This window comes from Syngnathoides biaculeatus, chromosome 18 (genome assembly GCF_019802595.1).
Source record: "Syngnathoides biaculeatus isolate LvHL_M chromosome 18, ASM1980259v1, whole genome shotgun sequence".
NCBI lineage: Eukaryota > Metazoa > Chordata > Actinopteri > Syngnathiformes > Syngnathidae > Syngnathoides > Syngnathoides biaculeatus.
The window spans coordinates 14,454,489-14,477,257 of record NC_084657.1 but is presented as its reverse complement, the minus strand read 5'-3'; the positions used below and the strand labels follow the sequence as shown (position 1 = coordinate 14,477,257).

At 43.7% G+C, this 22,769-nt stretch overlaps 1 protein-coding gene across 2 annotated transcripts; it reads right to left on the bottom strand.

Moving 5' to 3' along the window:
- Positions 1 to 678: 678 nt before the first annotated feature.
- pds5b (PDS5 cohesin associated factor B) lies at positions 679 to 22,692 on the bottom strand. Of its 2 annotated transcripts, none has more exons than XM_061802386.1 (35): positions 22,451 to 22,692; positions 18,298 to 18,425; positions 18,014 to 18,217; positions 17,853 to 17,939; positions 16,494 to 16,591; positions 16,269 to 16,395; positions 15,327 to 15,407; positions 15,091 to 15,231; positions 14,221 to 14,336; positions 14,030 to 14,124; positions 12,436 to 12,581; positions 12,198 to 12,349; positions 11,995 to 12,108; positions 11,743 to 11,824; positions 11,597 to 11,645; positions 11,349 to 11,488; positions 10,584 to 10,699; positions 10,410 to 10,515; positions 10,055 to 10,215; positions 9,277 to 9,400; positions 8,600 to 8,758; positions 8,316 to 8,384; positions 7,813 to 7,949; positions 7,321 to 7,444; positions 7,033 to 7,237; positions 6,841 to 6,955; positions 6,516 to 6,648; positions 6,325 to 6,444; positions 4,837 to 4,899; positions 4,625 to 4,770; positions 4,383 to 4,455; positions 3,680 to 4,089; positions 3,286 to 3,366; positions 2,085 to 2,178; positions 679 to 1,211 (listed from the first exon to the last, which is right to left on the bottom strand). In XM_061802386.1, exons 2-35 carry the CDS (start codon positions 18,403 to 18,405, stop codon positions 1,179 to 1,181), a joined length of 4,209 nt encoding a protein of 1,402 aa, XP_061658370.1. In that variant the 5' UTR covers positions 18,406 to 18,425; positions 22,451 to 22,692; the 3' UTR covers positions 679 to 1,178. The 2 variants fall into 2 exon arrangements, with proteins under 2 accessions (XP_061658370.1, XP_061658369.1); XM_061802385.1 differs by having other exon boundaries at positions 22,531 to 22,691.
- Between the last annotated feature and the right edge of the window lie 77 nt (positions 22,693 to 22,769).

Sequence of the window (22,769 nt, the reverse complement as noted above, 5' to 3'; positions counted from 1 at the left end):
AGACTCCCCTGATTAAAATTCGCCTTTGCGCCTGAATTTATTTATTTACAAAACAAGGAACAAAGTGTTCCTTGGTGGAAGTGTTACTGAACTGAGGTGTACCAAATGTTTTTTTTTTTATTTTATAAATACTGTTTGGCTAAGTTTAATATTTGAATCATGAAGATTCACACATGGCCAAGTTCAATAAAATTAATTTTTGTACCATTCTGCACTCTAGCTGCTAATGTGATTTTACATCTATTTCACAGAGATGTTGGTCATAAATTAAAATACAAAACTTGTACAATTTCTTAAAATGTATTCATGACAAATATTTAGAATTTTGTCACCTAAAAGTGACTTGATCATAATTTTATTCAAAATGTATTTTAATGGAATCATTAAATGTAAACATTGCTAAAAAAAATCTGCACCCCATTACTTTTTTCACCTCAGGAAATTATATTTTAAGAAAAATGTAATAGTCTAGTTTCATTAAATTATTTTAAATCTAAATATATGGAAATCAAATACTGTAGTCATTTAAGATATATTTTGGTATTTTATGGAAATTATCACAGAAAAATAGAAAATTGTTAAATTGCTGGACCTGAACACAAGAATATAAAAAAAAAAAATGGCATATGCTATCCAGACAATTCTATCACAAAGTAAAACCCGAGAGTAGAACGATACTAATTTTTGTACATTTTTTTTTAATCCACAGTAAAAAAAAAGGTCTTAATGTACAGGCTGTAAACAAAAACAGTTTAGAAGGAGACGGCACAAAAACATGAATAATCTCTTGGAAGAGGAGGAGGAAGGGTGATCATGGGAGTAACACTTTTCTTTTTTTTTTTTTAATAATAATAATAACAATGTGAGTGCCTCCCGCAGTCAGCATCCAACATGACAAACGAACACAGGAAATGCACAAATAGACTATTTACAAGCACACGTCTGTCTTTTTTTTCCCTTTTTTTTTTTTTTTTTGTTGAGCGTGAGCGTCTACCTAACACACGTGGCCAACATCAACACGGCAGCAGGAAGCGGGACGAAGGAAGTAGTAGTGTGCGTGTGTAGGGCGGTGTAACAGTGACCGCGAACCGCGTAGGAAAAAAGTTCATGTGGCTTGTCCGTCTTTTCATATTCCATCACTTTCATTCCTTGGCACTTTGTCGCCCCACCCCGCCGGCTCATCTTCGTCGGGCCCCCGCCTTCTTGCGACCCTAAACGGCAGGCAAAAATCACTCATCAGGTGGCGGAAACGTGGCTTGAATGTAAACGCGTTCCGAGCGACAAACGTGCCGCAAATCTGCCTAAATTATGTAAACATATTGTCAACGTGTCTTGAGTAATGTATACGTGTCGTCCTAAACAAATATGACACAAACAACCCATATCAAACATGTCCTAAATGATCATAGATAAAAGTTAAATGTGAACCAAACGTCAAAATGTAACTACATAAACATACCTTAAACGTGTCCCCTTAAATGTTTACATGCCTAAACATGTCCCAACAAAAAAATGTTACCCTAACCAACATATGCATGTCTCCTTAAACACCAAACATCCATCCATTTTCTTCGCCGCCTATCCTCACGAGAGTCGTGGGAGTGGTGTCGCCTATCCCAGCTGTCAACACGGAGGAGGCAGGTTACACCCAGAACTGGTCGCCAGCCAATCTCAGGGCACATCGATACAAACATCCGCGCTCACAATCAGACCTACGGGCAATTTAGCGTCCAATTAATGCTGCATGTTTTTGGGATGTGGGAGGAAACACACACAGGCACGGCGGAGAACATACAAACTCCACACAGGGAGGGCCAGGATTCAAACCCTGGTCCTCAGAACTGTGAGGCTAACGCTTTACCAGCTGACCCACCATGCCGCCCGAACATAAACATCCTAAACAAAACAAAAGGTATCTAAACAGCCCAAGGCTGGAGGAAACGCAATAAATGCATCGCCAAAACAATGTAAAGCCATCCTAAAGCAACACATCCCAGACAACTTTAACATGTTCTAAACGTGTCGTAACCATGATGCCCTTCGTGTGCTAGCGCTTGCAGGTAAGGACAAGTGTGTTTGCCTACTTTGGGTGTAGGCTCCTCCTCCTGCTGCTCTTCCTCATCTTCCTCGTCCTCGGAGTCGTCTTTCGCGGCCGCCGCCTTTGACCGCCCGGCACGCCTTCAAAAGAAAAAGCGCTTCATGTTGAAACCGCACACTGCACACTAAACACACAACATGGACAAAGGTATTGACCAATAAAAAAAAAAAAAAAAAAAAAAAAAAAAAAAGATTATTTGCATATTTTTTAAATTCATTTCAAATGAGTTTCAATGTTTTGAGATATGAGCGTAGTCACGGAATGACAAAGTCTGATCTCAAGGCATCACCAATGGGTTAAATGAAACCCTGTTCCAAAATTCTGGTACCTTAATGCAAAACAACACAGACAAGCTATTATAAATTAGCAACATTAAAGGGCCACTGACACCTAAAACATAAAATGTGTTATTTTTAACCAAAAATAATCATCCTGAATGGTCCCATCCAATTTTTCAAAGCAAGTCTGAATGTTGGGGTATATCAATTTTTTTCATCTTCGGCCAGGGAAAGTCTCTCTCTGACTTTGTCTTGAAGAAGAAGCAGGAAGTGCCGTTTTTTGCAGACGGATCCAGTGGTGGGGTCGCGTATTTACACCTATTGTACCTGCGAGAGATTAGCTGTTTTTATTTTGCGTGTTAGCCAAAATGCCGGCTCGTTGTGTTGCTGGATTTTGCTCGAACACTGGGGGGGGAGGATTCAGTCTTCACACTTTTCCAGAAGACCCGGTTCGTTGAGAAAAATGGATTCCACAGGCGCAAAGGATGAGAACTTTCTGGGTCAAGTAACATGTAGGTGTGCGCAGAGTATAAAAAAAAAAAAAAAAAACAACTAATAGTTGGGGGGTTATAATAACTGAAAAGTATGTAAATCAGGGATGCTAAAAGTGTCGATGTGCACGGGCCGATGTCGCTCACTGCCGCCTGGGAGGTGGTTTGGCCACGTGTGGGAGAACAGTCATATATCAGGAACAAGTCCGCTTTCGTATAGCTCGTCTGCAGCTACTGGATATTTTTAGAATTGCTTATTCTACCAATTATCCCGTTGACAAATTGACTAATCTGATTGAAAAAAAAAAAAAAAAAAGTCAAATATTTAACTTGGACTTTTCTGTAATCAAATTATTCGATTAATCGTTTTGGCCCCAAGTATAGTGTAGTGTAGATTTTTTTTTTTTTTTTTGCTCACGTTGGTTTCTTGGCAGGGGGTTGAGCCGACTTGGGCGGCCGTCCTCTCCTCTTCTGCGGCGTCGACTCGGTCGCGTCGGAGCTGAGGAGGAGCCCACAAACGCGCAAATGTCACGGAAATGTGTTACACACCTCACGTGGCCGGCTGATGTCACAGTAGTGACAACACCGTAAAACTAACACTTTACTGCAAATTACTGAAGTCAGAGGCAGGGGGCATTTTTCTGTATTTATGATGCAAGTATTATACTGCCCCCTGGTGTCCAACAAGCACCACGTCAATCAGCATTGAAGCGTGAAATCGTGACGCACAAACGGTTAAATTCTTTGGATTGTTTAATTATGTTACTACTGTATATTACAAATATTGGTGGATGTGTTGGTGTCATTGTCACCTTTGCGAGCGTCTGGGCGTCCTGGCCTGTCGTCCCGCCCTGGTCTTGACTTCGGCGTTCTCAGCGCCGGCGCCCTCTTCATCCTCGTCGTCCTCCGCCTCTTCGTCGGCCCGCTCTTCCTCCTCCTCTTCCTCCTCGTCCTCAGGGGGCGGCGCCGCCCTTTTGCGTCCCCGCTTCCCCTTGGCGGGCGTGGCGTCCTGATTGGGCTGCGACGCCACCTTGGGGGGCCGCCCCCTGCGACCCTTCTTGGGCGGGCTGTTCTGCTCGTCCTCGGGGCCGTTGTCCTCGTCCCCCCACTGGTCCTCGGGCTCGATGGCGGCGCTGACGGCCGTGGCTTTCTTGCGACCGCGTTTGGGCTTGTCATCGCCGGGCGTCACGCCGCGTTTCCGACCGCGAGGCTTCTCGCTCTCCTGGAAAGACGCCAAATATTGGAGAAAAACCAACAGCTAACCTTTCGTCATTACTTTTGATTCCCAGTCTTGTGCAGGTCCTGCAACCAAATTCCAACAGCTGTTTTTTTTTTTTTTAAAACTCTTATTTAGATGTGTTTGTTTTCATTTAGTCCTGAAGTAATCTACCTCGTCATTCTACCAGGGGGCAACTAACTTTTGTCCAGCCACAGGATCCAGTGTGTGGATCGTGGTTTAATTTTTATTTATTTTTTAAATTAAATAAATAAAAGAATAGCATATGATGGTGCTACCTTGTCGGTGCTGTCAGCTCGCTTCCTGCTTAAATCCTCGTTTTCGCTGTGGTCCATTTCAGTGCTGTCGTGCCTGAGAGGACATTTAAAAAACAAAAACAAAAAAAAAAAAATCACAATTATATTGTCGTGCCTGAGAGGATATTTAAAAAAAAAAAAAAAATCACTATTATATCGGCACAATTTCTTTTCTTTTTAACACCGCGTTTTGGTGCATTAGGCAGCTGGGCGTGGCCTCCAACCTTGTCTTGCCGCGCTGTGGCGAGCCGGGATTGGACGAGGAGTCTTCATTGCTGGCCGTCTCCATGCGGGACGCTTTGCTTTGGCTCTGCTTGCCAGCCGACGACAGGGGCTTGTTGACGGCGCCCAGGACGTTGGCGGACTTGGGCTGGAAACGAAAACCAGATGAGAAAGAGAACAGCGGCAGCGGCGAAAACAACTAGCGCACACTCACCTTTCCCGCCGTGAAGAACGACTTCATCTCGGGCGGTAGGTAATTTTTTGTGTTGCTGAAATTCTAGAACAAGAAGCGCATTGAAATTATTAAAAGATGGTGCTATTTTTTTTTTTTTAAAATAGGAATTAGTTTACTTTAGGGTTGTGTCCATTTGTTGTACTTCTAATTTACTGGTTTTTACTATTAAAGCCTAGTGTCCAAAATGTCTTGGGATGTTGAGAAACGTAATTCCAGGGATAAAAATGACCAATTTGGAAAAACACTGAAAATGTCTTCCTTGGGTTTGCCCCCTTTAGGCATGATTTTTTTTTTATAAAACGCACTTAAATGGTGGCCTCTGGTTACTTCTAACAGTATAAAGACAGGGCAATCATAATATTTTGAAAACTAAAAATATGAGTCCAAACAACCCAAATAATTTTGCCAAACGTCAGGCGTAAAAATGTGGACTAAGTGAAATTTATATCAAATAGGCTACTGCATTTACAAGTTATACTTTATAGGGATAAAACGCGTGATCTCCCTGGGCAGTGCTACGGATAGGCCTAATCGTATTAACAGTTGTCAATTATATAATATTTGAGAAATTTACATCCAATTTACCTTTGTGTTTCCTGGTTTGGATATGCTCCTGGATATTTTTTTGCTCCTACCGGACACAGAGTGCACAGCACTTTGCCGGGAACGTCCACTTTTTGTATGTGTTTGGTTAGACACGGTGATACCGTTTTCGTTCCTATCTGCATGGCCACACTTTGTTCAAGCCGTGCCCATCTGAAACAGTTTTTTTTACCCACGTGGGTTTTATCAAATTCTCTGGCACGATCTTCATCTTTTTCACTCCAAGACTGTCGCCGTACTGGCAAACGTTGCGGACCGCTCGACAACATATGCGTGCGTATGTCTATAACTATGCCGCAGTAAACAGAATGCTTCTCAATGGAATGTTAACATCAGAGTGGAAATACCGCTGAAATAACACCAAAATGCTGCCCCAAATCGGAATGTTGCCGTTATTATAAACAACATATAGCAATGCTGTTTTCCGCTATCACAGCTGTAATTTCGTGACGAGCGTTACCGATAGATGCTGGCAGCCGGTCTCGATCACAGCCTCGCCCCGCGTCAAGCCATACCCCCCCGCCCCCAACAAATTTTTTCAACGGATTTACACGTTTCACAAAAATAACATTTTCATTTGAAAAAACTCGGAATTCCACGAATCAGCGGAAAATTCTCATCCCTGTAATTCTGATTCCTTGTATGACTAGAGAGTGTGAAGAATTGACAGAGCGGAGCCTCCACAATGAAATGCACGAATTAAAGACCGAAGAATGCTGCGCCTTGCCCACTCCTGGTCTATGATACTTTCATAGAGTCCTATAAATTCTGGCCAATAACTAGTGACACAACCGAGAAAAATCATTCTACTCATCTTCTCCATTTAATCCCACAACCGTGACATGTTTTAATGATGGTAGTCACCTTATCGGGCTTGGTGAATAAGCTCGTGGGCAGCACGGGGTCTTTGGGTGACTCCAGGCTGTAGGTGGTGCTCTTGGACATGATGATGTGCATGGCCACGTCGCACACGGTGTAGAGTTTCTGCGAAAAGGATGTCGTTGGCATACGGTCAACTGTCGACGAGGGAGTGGGACTGAGGACGCCGAGCGCACCTCATTGGTTTTGGAATCGGCGGGCGCCTGCGCGTCCTTTGTCTGCTTGATGTTCTCCACCATCTTCCTGATGAAAGCGTGACTGTTGTTCTCATTCTTGGCCATGATGATCTCCAGCACGAACCACAGAGCTCTGATGGGAAAGGCAGTGGTAAAAGATGCGAAATATGAATTTGAACATGTTAAAAGTGCAACACTTGAGACTTCCCTTGAGTTCAATAGGTTTCTACGAACTAAATAAGCTACATTTGTAACAAATGATTTAAAAATAGCCGCTACATTTGTTCCTAGTCACTAATTAAGTGTCTTAACAATAACGACTCACTCTTTGATGTCTTTGAGTTGCTCTATGTCCTGCACCTTGACGTAGTCTGGGTCGTGAGCCAGCAGGTGGATGGCATACGGTACCACGTACTCGGGCAGCAGTGAGAAGAGTTTGTCTGTTTTACCACAATCCACAGTCCACATTTAAATGCAATCAATTGTGAAATATCATCCGGTCATTTCCGGTCATCACCGCTGATGGCGGCGTGCTGCTTGAGGTACTCGCGGCGTATGTTGACGTTCTTGACCAGGTACTGTCGCGCGTGGGCCCGCCGCTCCTTGACGGGGTCCTTGGCACAAAGGGCAAACACGGCCATGTACTCCAGAGGCAGGCGGAGGCGGGACAGGCCCCGGTGCAGCTTCTGCGAGAAGCCCTGCCTCACCTGGTAGCACTCGTCCTGAATGGCACAAAAGATTGCTGATCGGGCAAACAGGAAGACGGAGGAGGAAAGTATCTCCGCGGAGCAATAAGCCGACGTACGTTGATTACGAGGGCGCACAGCTGGTACTGCTCCAGCGTGATGATCTTGTGGTAACACGGCTCCTGGGCCAGCTTCAGCAGGGCACAGGCGGCGGCCAGGCGTAGCCTCGACATGTCAGGTTTGCTGGAATAAATGTGAGTTCAAAATGGATATTACTTTGACATGTAGATTGTGTTCATCTGACAAGCAAGCAAGTTTCTTTCGGCTTGTCCCTTTCGGGGTCGCCACAGCGTGTCATCTCAGATGAACGCATATATATGTTTGGCACAATTTTTACGCCGGATGCCCTTCCTGACGCAACCCTTCTCAGGGAATGGAGGCCCCAGTGGGATACGAACCCACAACCCCTGGTTTACCAAACCAGTGCTCTAAACCACTGAGCTACAGGGCCTCGTTCATCTGACAAGCAAATGTATTTTTTTTTTTTTTTAAAGCAAATACATAAAAATGTAAATGTAAAATGTAAAAAATGTAATGTGTATGTGATGTACCTCATTTTTCCTTGCTCGGTGAGATCGCCGTCGCTGTGCAGGATGGCCGTCAACATGCGCAGCGTGGAGTTGCCCGACTTGCTCTGGTTGTTCTTCACGCCCAGTAGCCAGCGTACCATCAGCTTGATGCCCTGGATCTGAAACATAACACCATTACATATTGCAGGTGGACTAATAAGTCAATCTTTTGATCTCTGACTATTTCTGAAAAATGTCTGTTTTCTGCCATAATTTAGAAGCTGGGATGGGAAGAAGAATCATCATTTTCACCTCCACTGTATGAAACACTATCATGCGAACGTAAAATGGTAAGCAGAGCTGCAATGGAGTGGCACATACGTGATTGAATGTGAAGTCGCTGCAGTTAGTGGTTTTTTTTGGGGGGGGGGGGGGGGGGGTTTTACTATGTTTGCTGCCACATGCCAATAAAGTGTACCTGCCTCCCCTAGTTAAAATGCTCTGTTTGTCTTTTAACCTGACCTCATTGAGGGGCACCCACTGACCTTGGCCATGGTCTCGGGAGACACTTCATCATCAGGAACCCAAAGTTTGGTGGTCTTCTTGCCAGGAATCTGCACACATAAATAATCCATAAATGATCATCGTTGAACCAACAGCAATGAAATCATTTATAGATACTTGATGCTTTTCCAGAGCTCTGTTCACACTAGAGCTAAATAATAATAGCTATTTTTTTTTTGTATCTCCTCCACTGCTTAAGACCACCAAAATACTGGAACCATTCAAAAGTATAGAGTTTTGTTAAAGTTTCCGACTTTGCTCGTACCCTATCATTCATGAGCAGATCCTTCACGATGAAGTTGGCCACTAGGGACTTGAGGGGGGCGGCAAACTGCTCCGGGGCCAGTTGGGCCAGGTGACCTAGCGTGGTCAGAGGAGTGATGAGCTGCTCCAGGTTGGCTGGGTCCAGACCTTTGTGTAGAGGCTACAACCATCAACACACGCAAACAAATGAATGAGTCAATTTCTCAGCGTGTAACCAACGTACCGTAATTTCTGGCCTATAAGCCGCAACTTTTTTCCACACGCTTTCAACCCTGCGGTTTATGGTGTGATGCGGCTAATTTGTGCATTTTTTTTCCAACGGCTGCATGGGGGCACTCGAGTGGAAAAGGTAAGAGTGAGACCGGTGGAATATATTTGCCGAGGGAGTGACTTTTACCAGTCCGGCCCTGGTAGTGCTGCACTAGCATGTTACTGCCGTGTCTCACTGATTTTTATCGGTATGTTTTTTTTTTTTTATTTTTAGCTAGCGTTAAACTCTCTTTGTACCGTCTTTCTTTGTAAATATCTTGTGTTTCAATGTGGGCACTTGGGGCTTTTACACAACTGCGGCACATGTATGTACCAAATGGTATTTCCTTTACAAATGTACAGGGTGAGCCTTATAACCAAGTGCGCTCTGTAGGCCGGGAATTACGGTAATCAGAAACATGGACTGACCTCAAAGATCTGTGCAAAGTGCGTGTCTCTGTTGGCGAACATGGCGTTGATGCAGCGAATGGCGTACTTGGCCTGGCGAGGCGGGCCCCGCTTAGCTTTGGCCTGGAGGACTGGGAGCAAGACGCTAGAGAAAGGGGAACCAAAGTAATGCCTTCATTGAAGTCTCCCTCAGACCAAACCTTACGCCCCCCCATCAGTAAGAAAAAAAAAAAAAAAAAAAAAAAAAATGTAATTAAATATACCAGAAAATAGGGAATTTTTGCAAATTCCATATTTATTATAAGAATAAAAATCCACCCCCCCCTGAAAAAAATCAATTATATCCTCATGGTTTCAGTCTCAAAAAGTCAGAACCCTTTTGATGTGTTGACTTTTTTCATGAAAATAATATGGATTGACTGAAAAAATGTTGGGGTTTTCTTTTATTCAAACTACCTTTTCAAAAGTTCCCAAGTTGCTAATTTTTTTTAAACAAATTCCCGAGTTCTCAAACGATTCAAATTATTCTAAAAAAAATATGTGCAGCATGGCCAAAAATTCATTTTTGTTGACCAAAAAAGAACAAAACAAAAGAACAACAGTAGAATTCAAATTACACACAAAATAATGCACCTCTACTCGATTACTAGGCTTTCCTCCCAGAAAAAAAAAAAAAAAACAAAAAACATTTATACTGCTAATATTATTTAACAATTCCAAAAATTGACCAATCAATGCTCCCCTCGGCCAAATTCGGCAGGCGATACACTTAAAAAAAAGAGAACATTGTGGCACATACGACTTTATGTGCGGGAAGCTCTCCTCCATCTTGCTGCCCGTGTTCTTGAAGATCTGCAGCGCCGCCTCGGCTACCTTTTCGTCGTCCATTTTCAGGCAGCCCAGCAGAGACTCGAAGGTCTCGGCCGAGTGGAAGGACACCGGGTGAGTGAAGGACAGCACCTGGGAGTCACCATGACAAGCTAGCTCACACACTAACTTTGCTTTCAGTATTGAAGTTCTTACATTTGGAAGAAACAAAAAAAAAATTAACACCTACCGGTAAATCATTATGCTGCCTATACATATATTTCTCATATTTTGAAGAATGTATGTCTCCTTTAAGACTTTTCCAACTGGGTAGAGCCACTTTGTACCTTGAGCAGTTCCAGGCCGGCTCTGATGGCGCTGTCTGTGGGAACGCCCTCCTCGTCATCGTCGGCTGTTCCTTCTATGGATTTGTTGACCTGTTTGATCAGAGCGCTGACAAACGCACAGAATTAGTCATCGCGCAAAGATTCCCGTTGTTAAAATGTGGACTCGGTGGGTACCTGATGGACTCTGTGTCAATGTGGACGGGTGCGATTCTCTCCAAAAGGAACTTGACCATCTCCAAAAAGGGATTGCTGGGTTGCTTGGGGCTCCCCAGCTTCTTAGTGATGTCTCGCTGCATTGCAAATCAAAAACGGAATGTAGTTTAAAAGTATACATGGTTAAGGATTTCAAAATGTGTGAAAGTTGTTCATGTGAAGTGCTGTAAATTCTAGGTGTGTGGATGTAAACCATAAAGCGGTCCCCGTGCAAAAATGTGCACATTGGGTTTAGCTGGAAATGATCTATAGCACGACTGTCAAACTCAAGGCCCGGGGGGCAGATCTGGCCCGCCACATGATTTTATGTGGCCCGCGACTATCAACTTCCACGATTTTTGTGATAATCTGCACCAAAATTTTAAATTGCCATATCAGAAGTGATAAAGTTGCAAGCATTTTTGTGTTACCAAACATGAACAATAGTTGAAAAACCCATTACGCCTGATTTACGATTCAAAACTAGTTTACAAATTTCATCTGTGAATATCATGAGGTGAAGGATTTTCATGGATTCAGAGTCATTACGGCCCTCAGATGGAAATTGTAACTACAATGTGGCCCGCGACAAAAATGAGTTTGACACTCCTGATTTACAGAGAACAACTATAGATACTATTGTCATTGCTCTGTTTTAAAATTATGTATTTAAATGTTATGTTAAACGTCTTACAAAATAAATAAAAACAACAACAAGATGTCAAGTGGAACGAAAGAACTACTCACCACGCAAACATCAGCCTGCTTGCAAGAGCATGAGGGGCTGACAAGCGTCTCCAGCTGGTCCCGGATCCGCTCGTCGTCCTCCAGGACCTGAGCCAGCTTCTTGACAAAGTCCTGAGCTTTCCCCGGGTCGGGAAGATTCCCTGACAGACGCACACAACGTTAAAAGGGGACACATGATGGAAAATATTCATTTTTGAATTATTGGGAAATGTTCCCTGCCTAATGGGAAGTACAAAGAGCTTCCTTACTGGTAATAACCATGACTTTGGCGAATACAGCCTTGCTGGATGATTCACTCTGCAAATGGCAAAAAAACCCAAAACAAAACAGGAAAAATAAAGCAAGGGGAAACATATTTGACTAAACTGACAGATTCCAGCCTTGGATCAGCTACCTTGGGTTTCTTAACCAGGTCCAGCAGGTCTTTAACGTTATTCCTCAGCAGATTCTGACACTTCCACATCTCGTTCAGAGCCCTGCAGGGAGAGATGTAAATGCAGGGTTCAAATTCAGTAGCTATTACACGGACTTCTGAGGACAGTTTTTCAATGACATGTTGATCATTACATGAGCCAATTTTGCCAAATTTATTTCAAAATGGCCTCGGATGGAAAACACTATTCCCGTCAACTGCCATACCACTCACTTAACAGCGTTGGTGTCCAAGGTGGCGTAGAGGTAATAGAGACACTTCATCCTCTCTGCCGTCTCAAGGTTGTGAGGGACCATGTATTGGGCAAAAACACGCTCCACCAGTAACCTGAACCGCATGGCAGGACAATCAAGAAGGTAAGGAGTTAGTTCCAATATCTGCGATTTATTGACATTCATAGACAAACACACACACACCGGTCATCAATACTGTTCTGGTAATAAATGTGCAGCAGCTTGTCTTTGATCCAGGAGATCTGCTTGGACGCCTCGCGTCCGCCCTCGCCCTGCAACGAGTACTTCCTGTAGATAGACGCCAAGCCCATCATGGCCTCCTTCCGTACACGCCACTGAGACAGAAAGCGGCACGCAGGATTGTTACATGTGAGCTATTTTCAAAACATCGCAATGGGGCAGTCGGCTTTCGACGCCTCACTCTCTTATCCAAAGTGCGTTCTTTGACAAAGTTCAGCAAGGCATCGTTGACCAGGGACAGGTCCTTCTTGGCGGCGGTGACGATGGAGACGATGACGTCGTGGCGAATGGCCTCCTCCGGATCGTGTGAACGCACCCTCAAAAATTCTGCCAATGAATACACGTGCAGAAAAACATGATGCATGCCCACATACCTGAAAACTCATACATTTTTCATTTAAAATATTTGTATTTTAAGGGTCCCAAACAACTCCTCAGAATTCACTCAGGTGCAACCCTGGGAAAGTTTCAAGGACCCATGAACAGGGAATCAGCCATTTTGATAAGAACCAGGGCCTGGCCTTTGACAAACTCAAATGTTGAAGATGCTGCTGTCAAGAATTCTCAGGGAAAAAAAAAAAAAAAAAAAAAGACACAAAATTGCTTGCGGTCTTCAAACTGGTAGCAGCTTAAACTGAAGGCTCAGACCAGCCTGATCGTAATTCAATAAATCCTGCCAAATTTGGACCAAATTTTCTGAATATTCGACATGGGACGCTTCTGGCGACGACTTCGGTGGACTAAAATCACCATCTGAGCAATCTTAGTACCCAAATTGGAGCCATGTCGTTCTCATCGAAGCTGCTTGGCCTAAGTTAGCCTAGTTTAGACCGCTAAAAACAAAACCGGACTGTTTTCTAATATTTACTGAGAAGGAAAACATCAAACGTTAGAATCTACACGTCCTGCAAAACATACGTAATGTATACTACGAGGATAGTGAGTACTCATAAGAAGTTGGGCGAGTGAAAACACCAACTTAAACTTGCTTATCAGCCTAGTATTCCTTAGCTTAGCTCGCTAACAAAGAGACACGTTTGTGATCAATTCGTGGGATGTTGAAGAAACATCGAACGCGAATAACTTCATAACTTGTACGACGAGGGCCGTGAGGACTTATAGAAAATTTAACAAGTCTTACCTCTAGCACACCTTAGTACCCAAATTTGCGCCTTATCGTTCGCGTTGAAGCTTCTTGGTCTAAGTTAGCCTAGCGCGCTAACAACATTACCTACGTAGAGTATACAACTAGGATCAAACATCGAATGTGGGTGGACTCAACTTTCAACTGCTAGTGAGGGCCACTGTGGTTTGAATCCCTTCCATCCACATATCCTTTGTATTTTCACACAGGTAGTATGTGATTTGTGTACCTTATGTGCTCACTGCTTATGCGATTGCTTTCATTTGACCTTAACTTTAACATAGAAAAGGGAGAGGAAGGGCAAAGAAAAGGTTGATGGATGTTGTGAGGGAGGAGATGAGGTCAGTGGGTGTTAGAGAGGAAGATGTACGACATTGGCCTAAACGGAAAAAGATGAGACCAATCCTAACGGGACAAGCCGAAAGAAAAAGAAGAAGACAAAATTGGATGGATGGATCGAAAATAACAGGACGTATGATAAAGTCTCAACAATCCAAGCCCAGATCTGAACGTGAAGTGCCATTTCAGACAAATTCCCGAGTGTCTAAACTCCGACTTGTGAACTCTCCCAAATGAATCCCTTATCACCCAAAGAGAAGAAAAGAAATTTTAAGAAATGAAAATCGGGTACCTGTGAGGTCTTTGGCCAGGTCTGGATGGTTCATGAGACAATGACTGGCAAACTTGACACACTCCAGTCTGATGGGCACGTGGATGTCGTTAAACCTTCCCAAAAGGGTGAGAATGTTCGCATCAGACACCACAATTAATCATATACATGTATGTATGTATGTATGTATGTATTTGGCTTCGCAGACATACCTGCCCAGGTAGCACTGCCACAGCGGTTTATTCTGCGCCGCCAACTCGGAGTCCTTGGCGCCAAACATCTTGGCCAGCAGCTTAACCACCTGCAGCCTCTCGTCATTGTCATTACTCTGCACAGAAAGATGGAGAAAGTCCTTGACTGTGATGGAAAATGGAGCGAAAGAGAGAAGTGTCTTGCAGGGAGGAAAGGGTTTTATTGCAGTTATTATTTCAAGCAAAAGACAGTGATTAATGAGCTTCCGCCATCTGCCAACATGCATTTGAGACGGTATTATGCTGACTGGCAGCTTTATTTCGCTAATGGAGCTCACAAAAAGCCGAAAAACAAGTAAAAAAAAAGTTCCCATTTAGTGGGCCTGATGTGCGTTGATCCTTCAAACCAAAAACAGACAGACTAGCTGGTGCATTTCCTTAACAATAACAACAACAAGCAGGAAAAAAAAAAAAGCTACCCACACAGCCCTTAAATTTAGGATCTAATTCATAAATGATTTAAACATGGGCACCTCCAATGTAATGTAATTACCAGAATAATAATCCGAAATATAATATAAGGAATAACGCTTTTTAATGATGACAATAAGATTTAAAGGCTGCCCCCCACCAAAAAGGAGATTAAGTTGTCAGAAAAGTAATAATCCGAGCACATCAAAATGTGATTTAGTTCCTGCAAAAATACTAACGGTATTAACAATAAAACATGAAATTTAGTTGACGGAATAATACGAATTTATGTTCCCTTCGAAAAGGGTGATTTTTTTTTTTTTGCCAGAATATTCATTTGAGAGAAGACATTATGGCCGGTAAATAGGTAATGTCATACTTTCAAAAATAAGAATCGAAAGTCATTTTGTTTTCGAGTACCTTGAGCTTGAACTCGAGCTGCGGCAGCACGGAGAGCAGCAGGTGGCTGTCGATGTTGTAGAGCTCCAGGATCAAGTCGAACACGTGCTCGGACAGGTCGCTCACAGACGTCTTGCCCAGCATCAGCACCTGGTTGAAGAACTGAAACGGGGCACAAATGTGAGCCGTCGAGCTCCAGCACACACACGGAAAAAAAAAAAAAAAAAAAAAAAAAAAAAAAAAGGTATTGAGCTCACATTGGTGATGTAAGGCTCGATGGCCTGAGCCGTCCTCTTCAGCAGAGCTTTGGCCAAATCGTATGCCTGCTTGTTCAAATTCTGCATGCACACAAACATGTTTAACAGGTTTTGTGATTTTCCCTTCATCAAATTTAAGGGATTTTTAAAAACACCTATTCATTTCAGACAATTTTTGGCCAATTTGATCAAACTGAAGGAATTTTTGGACCACGGATTTGAAGTAAGATTTTTTTTTAATGCCACTCACACCTGTTATCAAGGGCATTTTGCTCAAATTTAAGACCCGTCTAAGGCTAATTTTAAGATCTATGATATGTTTACCTGCCTAATTTCTACTATAAAATAATTTCCATTGTTTCTTGATTGTCTGTTATGTAATATTGTTGGTAGCGATGTTGAATTTGGGGTGTTTATTCTCTGTGAGCAAAATAAAAAAAAAAAAATCTGAATTGTGCAAATCTAAAAATAAAATATTTTGAGGATGTGTAGAGCCATTCTATAAATTAGTTTCACTTTTTGAATTGAACTACAACTAAATGAAGCTGCTGACAATTTACTGAGATACTAAATGATAAGATTATTACTGGGCCATATGAGCACAGCAGTAAATCACAATATTCTCATTCCCAAAGGCAGTAAGGGGATGATTTTTAAACAGGAAAGCATCAAATCTTACATCCTTTTTCACTTGTTTCCGTCTCTGTGACACTTGAAATTACAAAACTGTCACTCGTGTCACTGTCAAGGATAATTAGGACTTTTATTTAAAAATAGATGCAGCGATAACGATTGGATTGGAACATTTTGGAGCTGCAGTACCACTTCTCAGCACCAGGGGGCTCATTGAATGGGAGTGTATGGGGGGGGGGGGGGAAGCGACTGAACGCTTATTGTAGTGTGTTGTTGTGAGCGTGGCCTCCATGTGTGCGTTACCCGCACCTTGTGTGCTGGCACCAAGTTGACTAGGACTGTATCCAGAAGCTCCTGGGACACGGTATCACCTTCACAGATGATGGAGCTCATCAGGTCCACCATGTGCATGTGCACCTTCTGGTTGTGGCCGTTGCTATGGAAACAAAAGGGGTGGCCCTTCAGATATGAAAAGATGTTTGGGGGGGTGGAAGCAGGATTTCAAGGCGGCGCGACGGGGGCCCGAGAACTTACTTGATGACCTGGAAGAGCGTGCGGTAGAGCTGGGTGAAGATTTCGTTGCTGTCCTCCAGCTCAAAGCAGATGTTGTACGACTTGACCCAGGCGATGTTCTGTGCAGGAAAAACCACGAGGGTATGTCAACACATATGCAAGCTGGGAAGGAGCCACCGTTCGAGGCGTGCAAGATAGTCCCACAAAACAACTGTTAGCAAGCAATTCTAACCCCAGAACAAATATCTGGCCTATAAGCCGCGACTTTTTTGAGTTTATGTGGTGATGCGGTTAATTTGTGGATTTTTTTTTTTCTAACGGCCACAAGGGGGCACTCGAGCGGAAAAGCTAAGAGTGAGACCGAATATATGTGCTGATGAAGTGACATTTACCAGTCCGGCCCTGTTAGCGCTGCGCTAGCAAGTTACTCCCGTGTCTCTGTGATTTTTACCAGTATGTTTTTTTTTTTTTAACCTGCCCTGTTACCGCGCGCGGCGGTGCTAGCGTCAAACTCTCTGTGTACCTTCTTCCTTTGTAAATATCTGCCGTACGGGGGCTCATGAGCGAAAAAGGTAAGCGTGAGACCAGTGGAATATATGTCCCGAGGAAGTGACTTTTACGGGTCTGGCTCTGCTAGCACTGCCCTAGCATGTTACTGCTGTGTCTCAGTGATTTTTACCAGTGTGTTTTTTTTTTTAACCTGCCCTGTTAGCACTTTGCGGCGCTAGCGTTAAACTCTCTATGTACCGTCTTTGTTTGTAAATATCTGCCGCATGGGGGCACATGAGCAGAAAAGGTAAGTGTGAGACCGGTGGAATGTATGTGCAGAGGAAGTGACATTTACCAGTCCGGCCCTGTTAGCGCTGCGCTAGCTAGCAAGTTACTGCCATGTCTCTGTGATTTTTACCAGTATTTTTTTTTTTTTTAACCCGCCCTGTTTGCGCGCGCGGCGGCGCTAGCGTCAAACTCTCTGTGTACCGTCTTTCTTTGTAAATATCTGCCGCATGGGGGCACATGAGCAGAAAAAGTAAAAGAGTGAGACCGGTGGAATATATGTGCAGAGGAAGTGACTTTTACCCGTCTGGCCCTGTTCGCGCTGCGCTAGCGTGCTACTGCCGTGTCTCACTGATTTTTACCGGTATGTTTTTTTTCAGGTTGCGTTAAACTCTCTGTGTACCGTCTTTTTTGGTAAATATTTCGTGTTTCAATGTGGATTTCAATGTGGGCACTTGGGGCCTTTACACAGCTGCGGCCCATGTATGTACCAAATGGTATTTCCTTTGCAAATGTACTGGGTGAGACTTATAACCAGGTGCGCTCTGTAGGCCGGGAATTACAGTAATTCAACTGAAAGGCAAAAGTAACATGCTATGCACACACCTCCAGCAGGTAGAAGTATCTGTTGAACTGGGCGCTTTTTGTGTCCTCCAGGCCTTTAAGTTGCCTGGTGATGAACATGAAAATGTCCTGCACAGAGCACAAAAAGTACAAATGAAGAGAAGGTAGCAGTGGGATAGCGCGATATCGAGATGTCCGAGTACCTTGAGCTTGTCGGGGGAGGTGTAAGGCGCCTCGGGAGCGTAGATGCGGAAGATGTCGGCCAGGCAGCACGCCACGAGTAGGCGTACGTCCTTGTCGGGGTGCTTGAGGAAGAAGTCCGAAGCCAGGTGCAGGGCCAGGTTCAGGTAAAGCTCCTTCTCCTCCTCAGAGTCCTGGTCCATGTCCATGAAGGTCTTCACCACCAACTGGAGGGTGAAGATGAGGCCATCGTCAGATCAAGTAGTGCACAAAGACGACGAGTATAAAATGACGCGCCGAGACTTACCTTAAGTCGGCGGACCATCTCCTCCTTGGAGATCTTGTCGGAGATCTCCTTGACCCCCTGGGGGTAGGTGACCTTCCCGTCAGTGGCTCGAGCTTTAGAGTGAGCCATCCTCTGGAGCTCTTCGCAGCCTGAGCACAAACGCACAACAGCAGAAGCACGATTTCAAACAGGAAGTGGTGAGGAACGGCTAGCAACATGCTTTTAGACTGTGACTTTTAGTATTATTTGAAACAGCAGCACAAAGATATTTCAGACAATGACCAGACTAATTCAAATGCATTATTTTGTGGGGGCTGATTTTGATAACTCAAAACTCTGCTGCTGTCTGCTGCTTACATTAACAAGATGGAGCTAATTATTTTTGAAAAGGCCACGGGCGACTTTAATTTCCACTAAGACAGACAACGTGAGCAGATTTTGGGCTGGAGCGATGACAGTTGAATAATTTGATCAAAGCTGTACAAGCTAACATAGCGCAGGCATCGATCTTAGCTCATTTATAATACCTACAACAGCGAGTTATTAGATCATATTTAAATGCCCCCAGTTCAGTTCATATTTGTTAGTTTTTATTTTATTTGGCTAGCTTGTTCTTTTATTTGCAGCAATTTCATCCCTCTCTTATTGAGCCGATTTCAATCTTACGGAGTTAAACATCCGACCGAGCTACATATATTTTAAAAAATAGTCATAACTTTTCGTTTTGGAAACGAGAGCGTGTGTAATAGTCTTAGAAACAAGACGATATTTCTACATAATTTTCCATAGACCTGAAATTTTATGAAATCAAATTCCAAAACTTATGCATGCTTTCGATACTTTGGTGTGGGAGCCCGTTTTCATCCTCACCATCGTTGAACATCACCACAACCACAAACCAGCAAGAATGGAAACCGCCACTAAGGCTTTTCAAGGTTAAAAAAAAAAAATTAAACAAATGAAGCAAAAAAAAAAAAAAAAAAAAAAACAAAAACAAAAAAAACATATGATGCTGGATTTACACTGATGAATGATGCCCAATCTGCATCAGATGAGGATTAAACTTTTCTGTTGACATTGTTCAACTTTGGCACGTGTGCGGTTTGTTGCTGGATTGCAAATGTCAAGAAACGACATCAGGCTTCCAAAAACGGGGAGTCTGAAACCTTGACATCGGGATTTAGTTTTAGGGTGTACAAGTAGGAAGAAGGCAGGGGAAGGGAAATATCAGGAGGGCATCAATGCAGCACAAATGAAGAAATTACATGCTCGCCGCGATCAAACTTTGCCGAGCGCCACAAATTTGGATGTTGTCCCGAAGGACCCGATTGTCAATATGAGCAAATTACCGGCCCAAGGAGACAACGTGACATATACGGACCGATTACAGCCAAGCAGGTTTCCTTTATTTAAAGAAGGAAAGATGAGCGATCCAATCAGCGCAAAGATCATTTACATGTCACGTAACAATGAGATATTCGATTTTGCCGAATGCCAGGCGGGAAAAGGACATTTCTGGCATTTTCGACCAAAATGAGCATGCAAACCCCATAAAAACGCATCAAAGATAATCATATTTAAATAGAAAAACAGTAACGCACAGGGCCCGACGTTTGACATGGCGTAAACATTTACTTGAACAATGAAATTCAAATGTTGTATTTACACTAACAAATAACTTCCAATCTGGATTCCGCTGACTTTGCCTTTCTGAAAAAGTCATTAATTTAAACCAACATTTACAGGACGCATTTTTTTTTGAGAAGTTTGATATTTATGTCCGATGCCCAATCTGGACCTGATCTGGATTAAACTTGCTTTGGAATTCTGAAGTCCACCACGCACATTTACTCGGACATGCTCATTTACACCGACAACTACCACGCAATCTGGATCAGAACTGCATTAAACTTGATTTGACATATCAATTTCCGATCCGGCGGACACATTTGCTTAAGCACGGGCTTTTACGCGCTGCATTTACACGCAATCTGGATCAAGTCCGGACGAAACTTTATATGATGTCACAAATTCTGATGCAGAACAGACATAAACAGTGTTCACGTGGAGCAAATACACTGATGGCTAACACGGAACGTGTTTGGATTTTACAATTTGTAATCCATCAGACATTTAAGTGTTCCTATTATATAGACAAGTAATACACAAACCATCATATCTGGCTCAAAGTGACTTTGCCATTCCTACTCCTGATCCAGCAGACTCATTGATTTGGAAACACTTTCACACGCAGCATTTACCATGACGACTGATCCCCAATCCGATTCAAACTCTCTTTTTCCACCAACCTCTGCACCACTATTTCAAATCTGATGAGATGAGAATTCTTATGAACAATGACATCAATATTCCCGGTTTCCGAGACCACCGCCGTAGCTTCATTTTCCCGTGTTTACGGCCACAGCCCTCTCACATTTCTAGTGCAGTTGTCAGCCGGGGGGTGGCCGTAAAACAGCACACACTCAATGGCCTGAATTTAGGGGACAAAGAATGTGAAATCACACCCTGACAGAAACCACTTCCAAACGACTCCATATGTGCACGCATAGTAACGGCACAGAAAAAAATGATGTATCCATCTGCTGCTGACTGACAGGCTTTATTCAACAAGCTACGCACTGGGTCACGCAATTTGAAAGATGGAGCCGCCGTTCTCCGTGTTTTGCTGCCCCCCCCCACCCCTTATTCACATCACCGCCATCATACACCAACTACTCGTGACAGAGCACCTGTCCTTGTTTTTCCATCACAACTTCGACATTTCTCAAAAGAGCGAGTGCACACATTCAAATAAACGTATAAGCCTACCTCAAAAACATTTTCTCTGTTTCTGCCAAATATGTTTTCAGTGGCACTTGTGATGCATCTCTAACCTGCCATGATAGCTCATATTTGTCCATCACTTCCACAGATAATTTCCATATCTTAACTGCAGTATGCTTTTCAAAAATTTATTGGGGAGGGAGGGAAGAGTCTTCATTCTTAACTCTTATTTTTGCGGGGTTTTTTTTCCCATGCATGTTTTGAATGCTAAATTAAACCACACATCATCTGCAAAATCGGTCTCTTGTCCTTTATTTTCTAAACATTACTTGCCTTGCCATAACGATCACAATTAGATGTTTATGTGTTTATCAAGCTTTCCAAGTATACCAAGTTTAAGTTGTTTGAAACAGCCAATAAAAAGGTCACATTAAAAAGAAAAACACAACTGCTATGGTCTACGCATTACAACACAGGGGAGAAATTTTCCCCGTTTGTCAAGATGTATAAATTAATATTTCTCAGGGAAATTATGTTTTATCAAGATCTGTCTGATTATGCTGGTCCTTAAGTGAATTAATTCATCTTTGCAATTTCACACATACCTTCTAGTTGGACAAATATTACACTAGCATAATTGGAGTCCAATTTACTTAACACACAATACGCCACGTCTAAATCTGCATTACCGTGTACATTAAATAGATAATAATCATAGTTTTTAATTCTGCCTCCTCAATGATGCTCTATTTGTCTGCACTTTGCTGTTAGTTTCAAAATTACAAGTGTATATGACATATTGTTGGGGTGACAATTTAATTTGGATGAATGAAAGTATTTTTTTAAGGATGTAAAAACAGTTGAGGTAAAGCAGATTAGCCCCTTGTTTGCGTGAGTGATGCAAATTGATTCACACTTAAGTCGGAAGAAGCCATTTCAAATAAAATCAATATATATCTTTTGAAAATCTTTTACAATGAGGAATCGAGCATCGTAGGGGGAGCTAATCCGGATAGCCACCGAAAGCGCTCGCTATCTGCTAGGCGGCTAACCCTCGCTTAGCCGAGGAGCTCCGCGGTGACAGAGAGAGGGCGGGCGGACAAAAACATCCCCGCGGGTAGCCAACACCTCGCCGCCGAAAGACCCCGCCGCCGCCTCCGTTCAAACACCCTGGAGGCTCGGTGGTATTCGCGTGCGACGACCTCGGCAAAACAAGCGGAGAGAACCGCCGCGCGCAGCTCAACCACGAGCGCTCCGGGTCGGACGCGGCAGCCCAGCCGAGCGGGCTGCGCTTGGGCTCGCACAGGCACGGAAAGCGGGGCGTCTCAACAGAGGTCTCCCCCCCCCCCCCCCGGCCGACCACCAGCTCCCGGGCCTCGCTCCTACGTACCCGTCCGCTCCACGGCGTTGCCGCGGTTTTTATTCAGCAGGAGTCAAACGGAGTTATTTGATTCTGTGAGGTTAGGCTACCTGTTTGCGTTCAATTGTGGTCGGTCGCCGTCTCCTCCGCAGCCGATTCCCCCTCCTGGCCGCTCCAAAATGGCGCCAATACGGGAACGTTCACTGCAATGCATCGAGACGGCCTGGCCGGGCGGGCAGCGCCCCCAGCTGGGGGAAGTGCGTGTTTGCAGCTTGGCCAAGGGCGCTTCTGGACACACGCGCAAACACACGCACACACACACACAAACAAACAACAACAAAACAACACG

Excerpts from the sequence above, each read along its gene's own strand:
- pds5b (XM_061802386.1), bottom strand. The coding sequence starts at position 18,405 with ATGGCTCACTCTAAAGCTCGAGCCACTGACGGGAAGGTCACCTACCCC. Across the intron at positions 14,337-15,090 it reads AGCTCGAGTTCAAGCTCAAG|AGTAATGACAATGACGAGAG; the intron begins GTACTCGAAAAC and ends CTTTCTGTGCAG. Across the intron at positions 4,090-4,382 it reads GAGCTGACAGCACCGACAAG|GAGAGCGAGAAGCCTCGCGG; the intron begins GTAGCACCATCA and ends GCGTCTTTCCAG.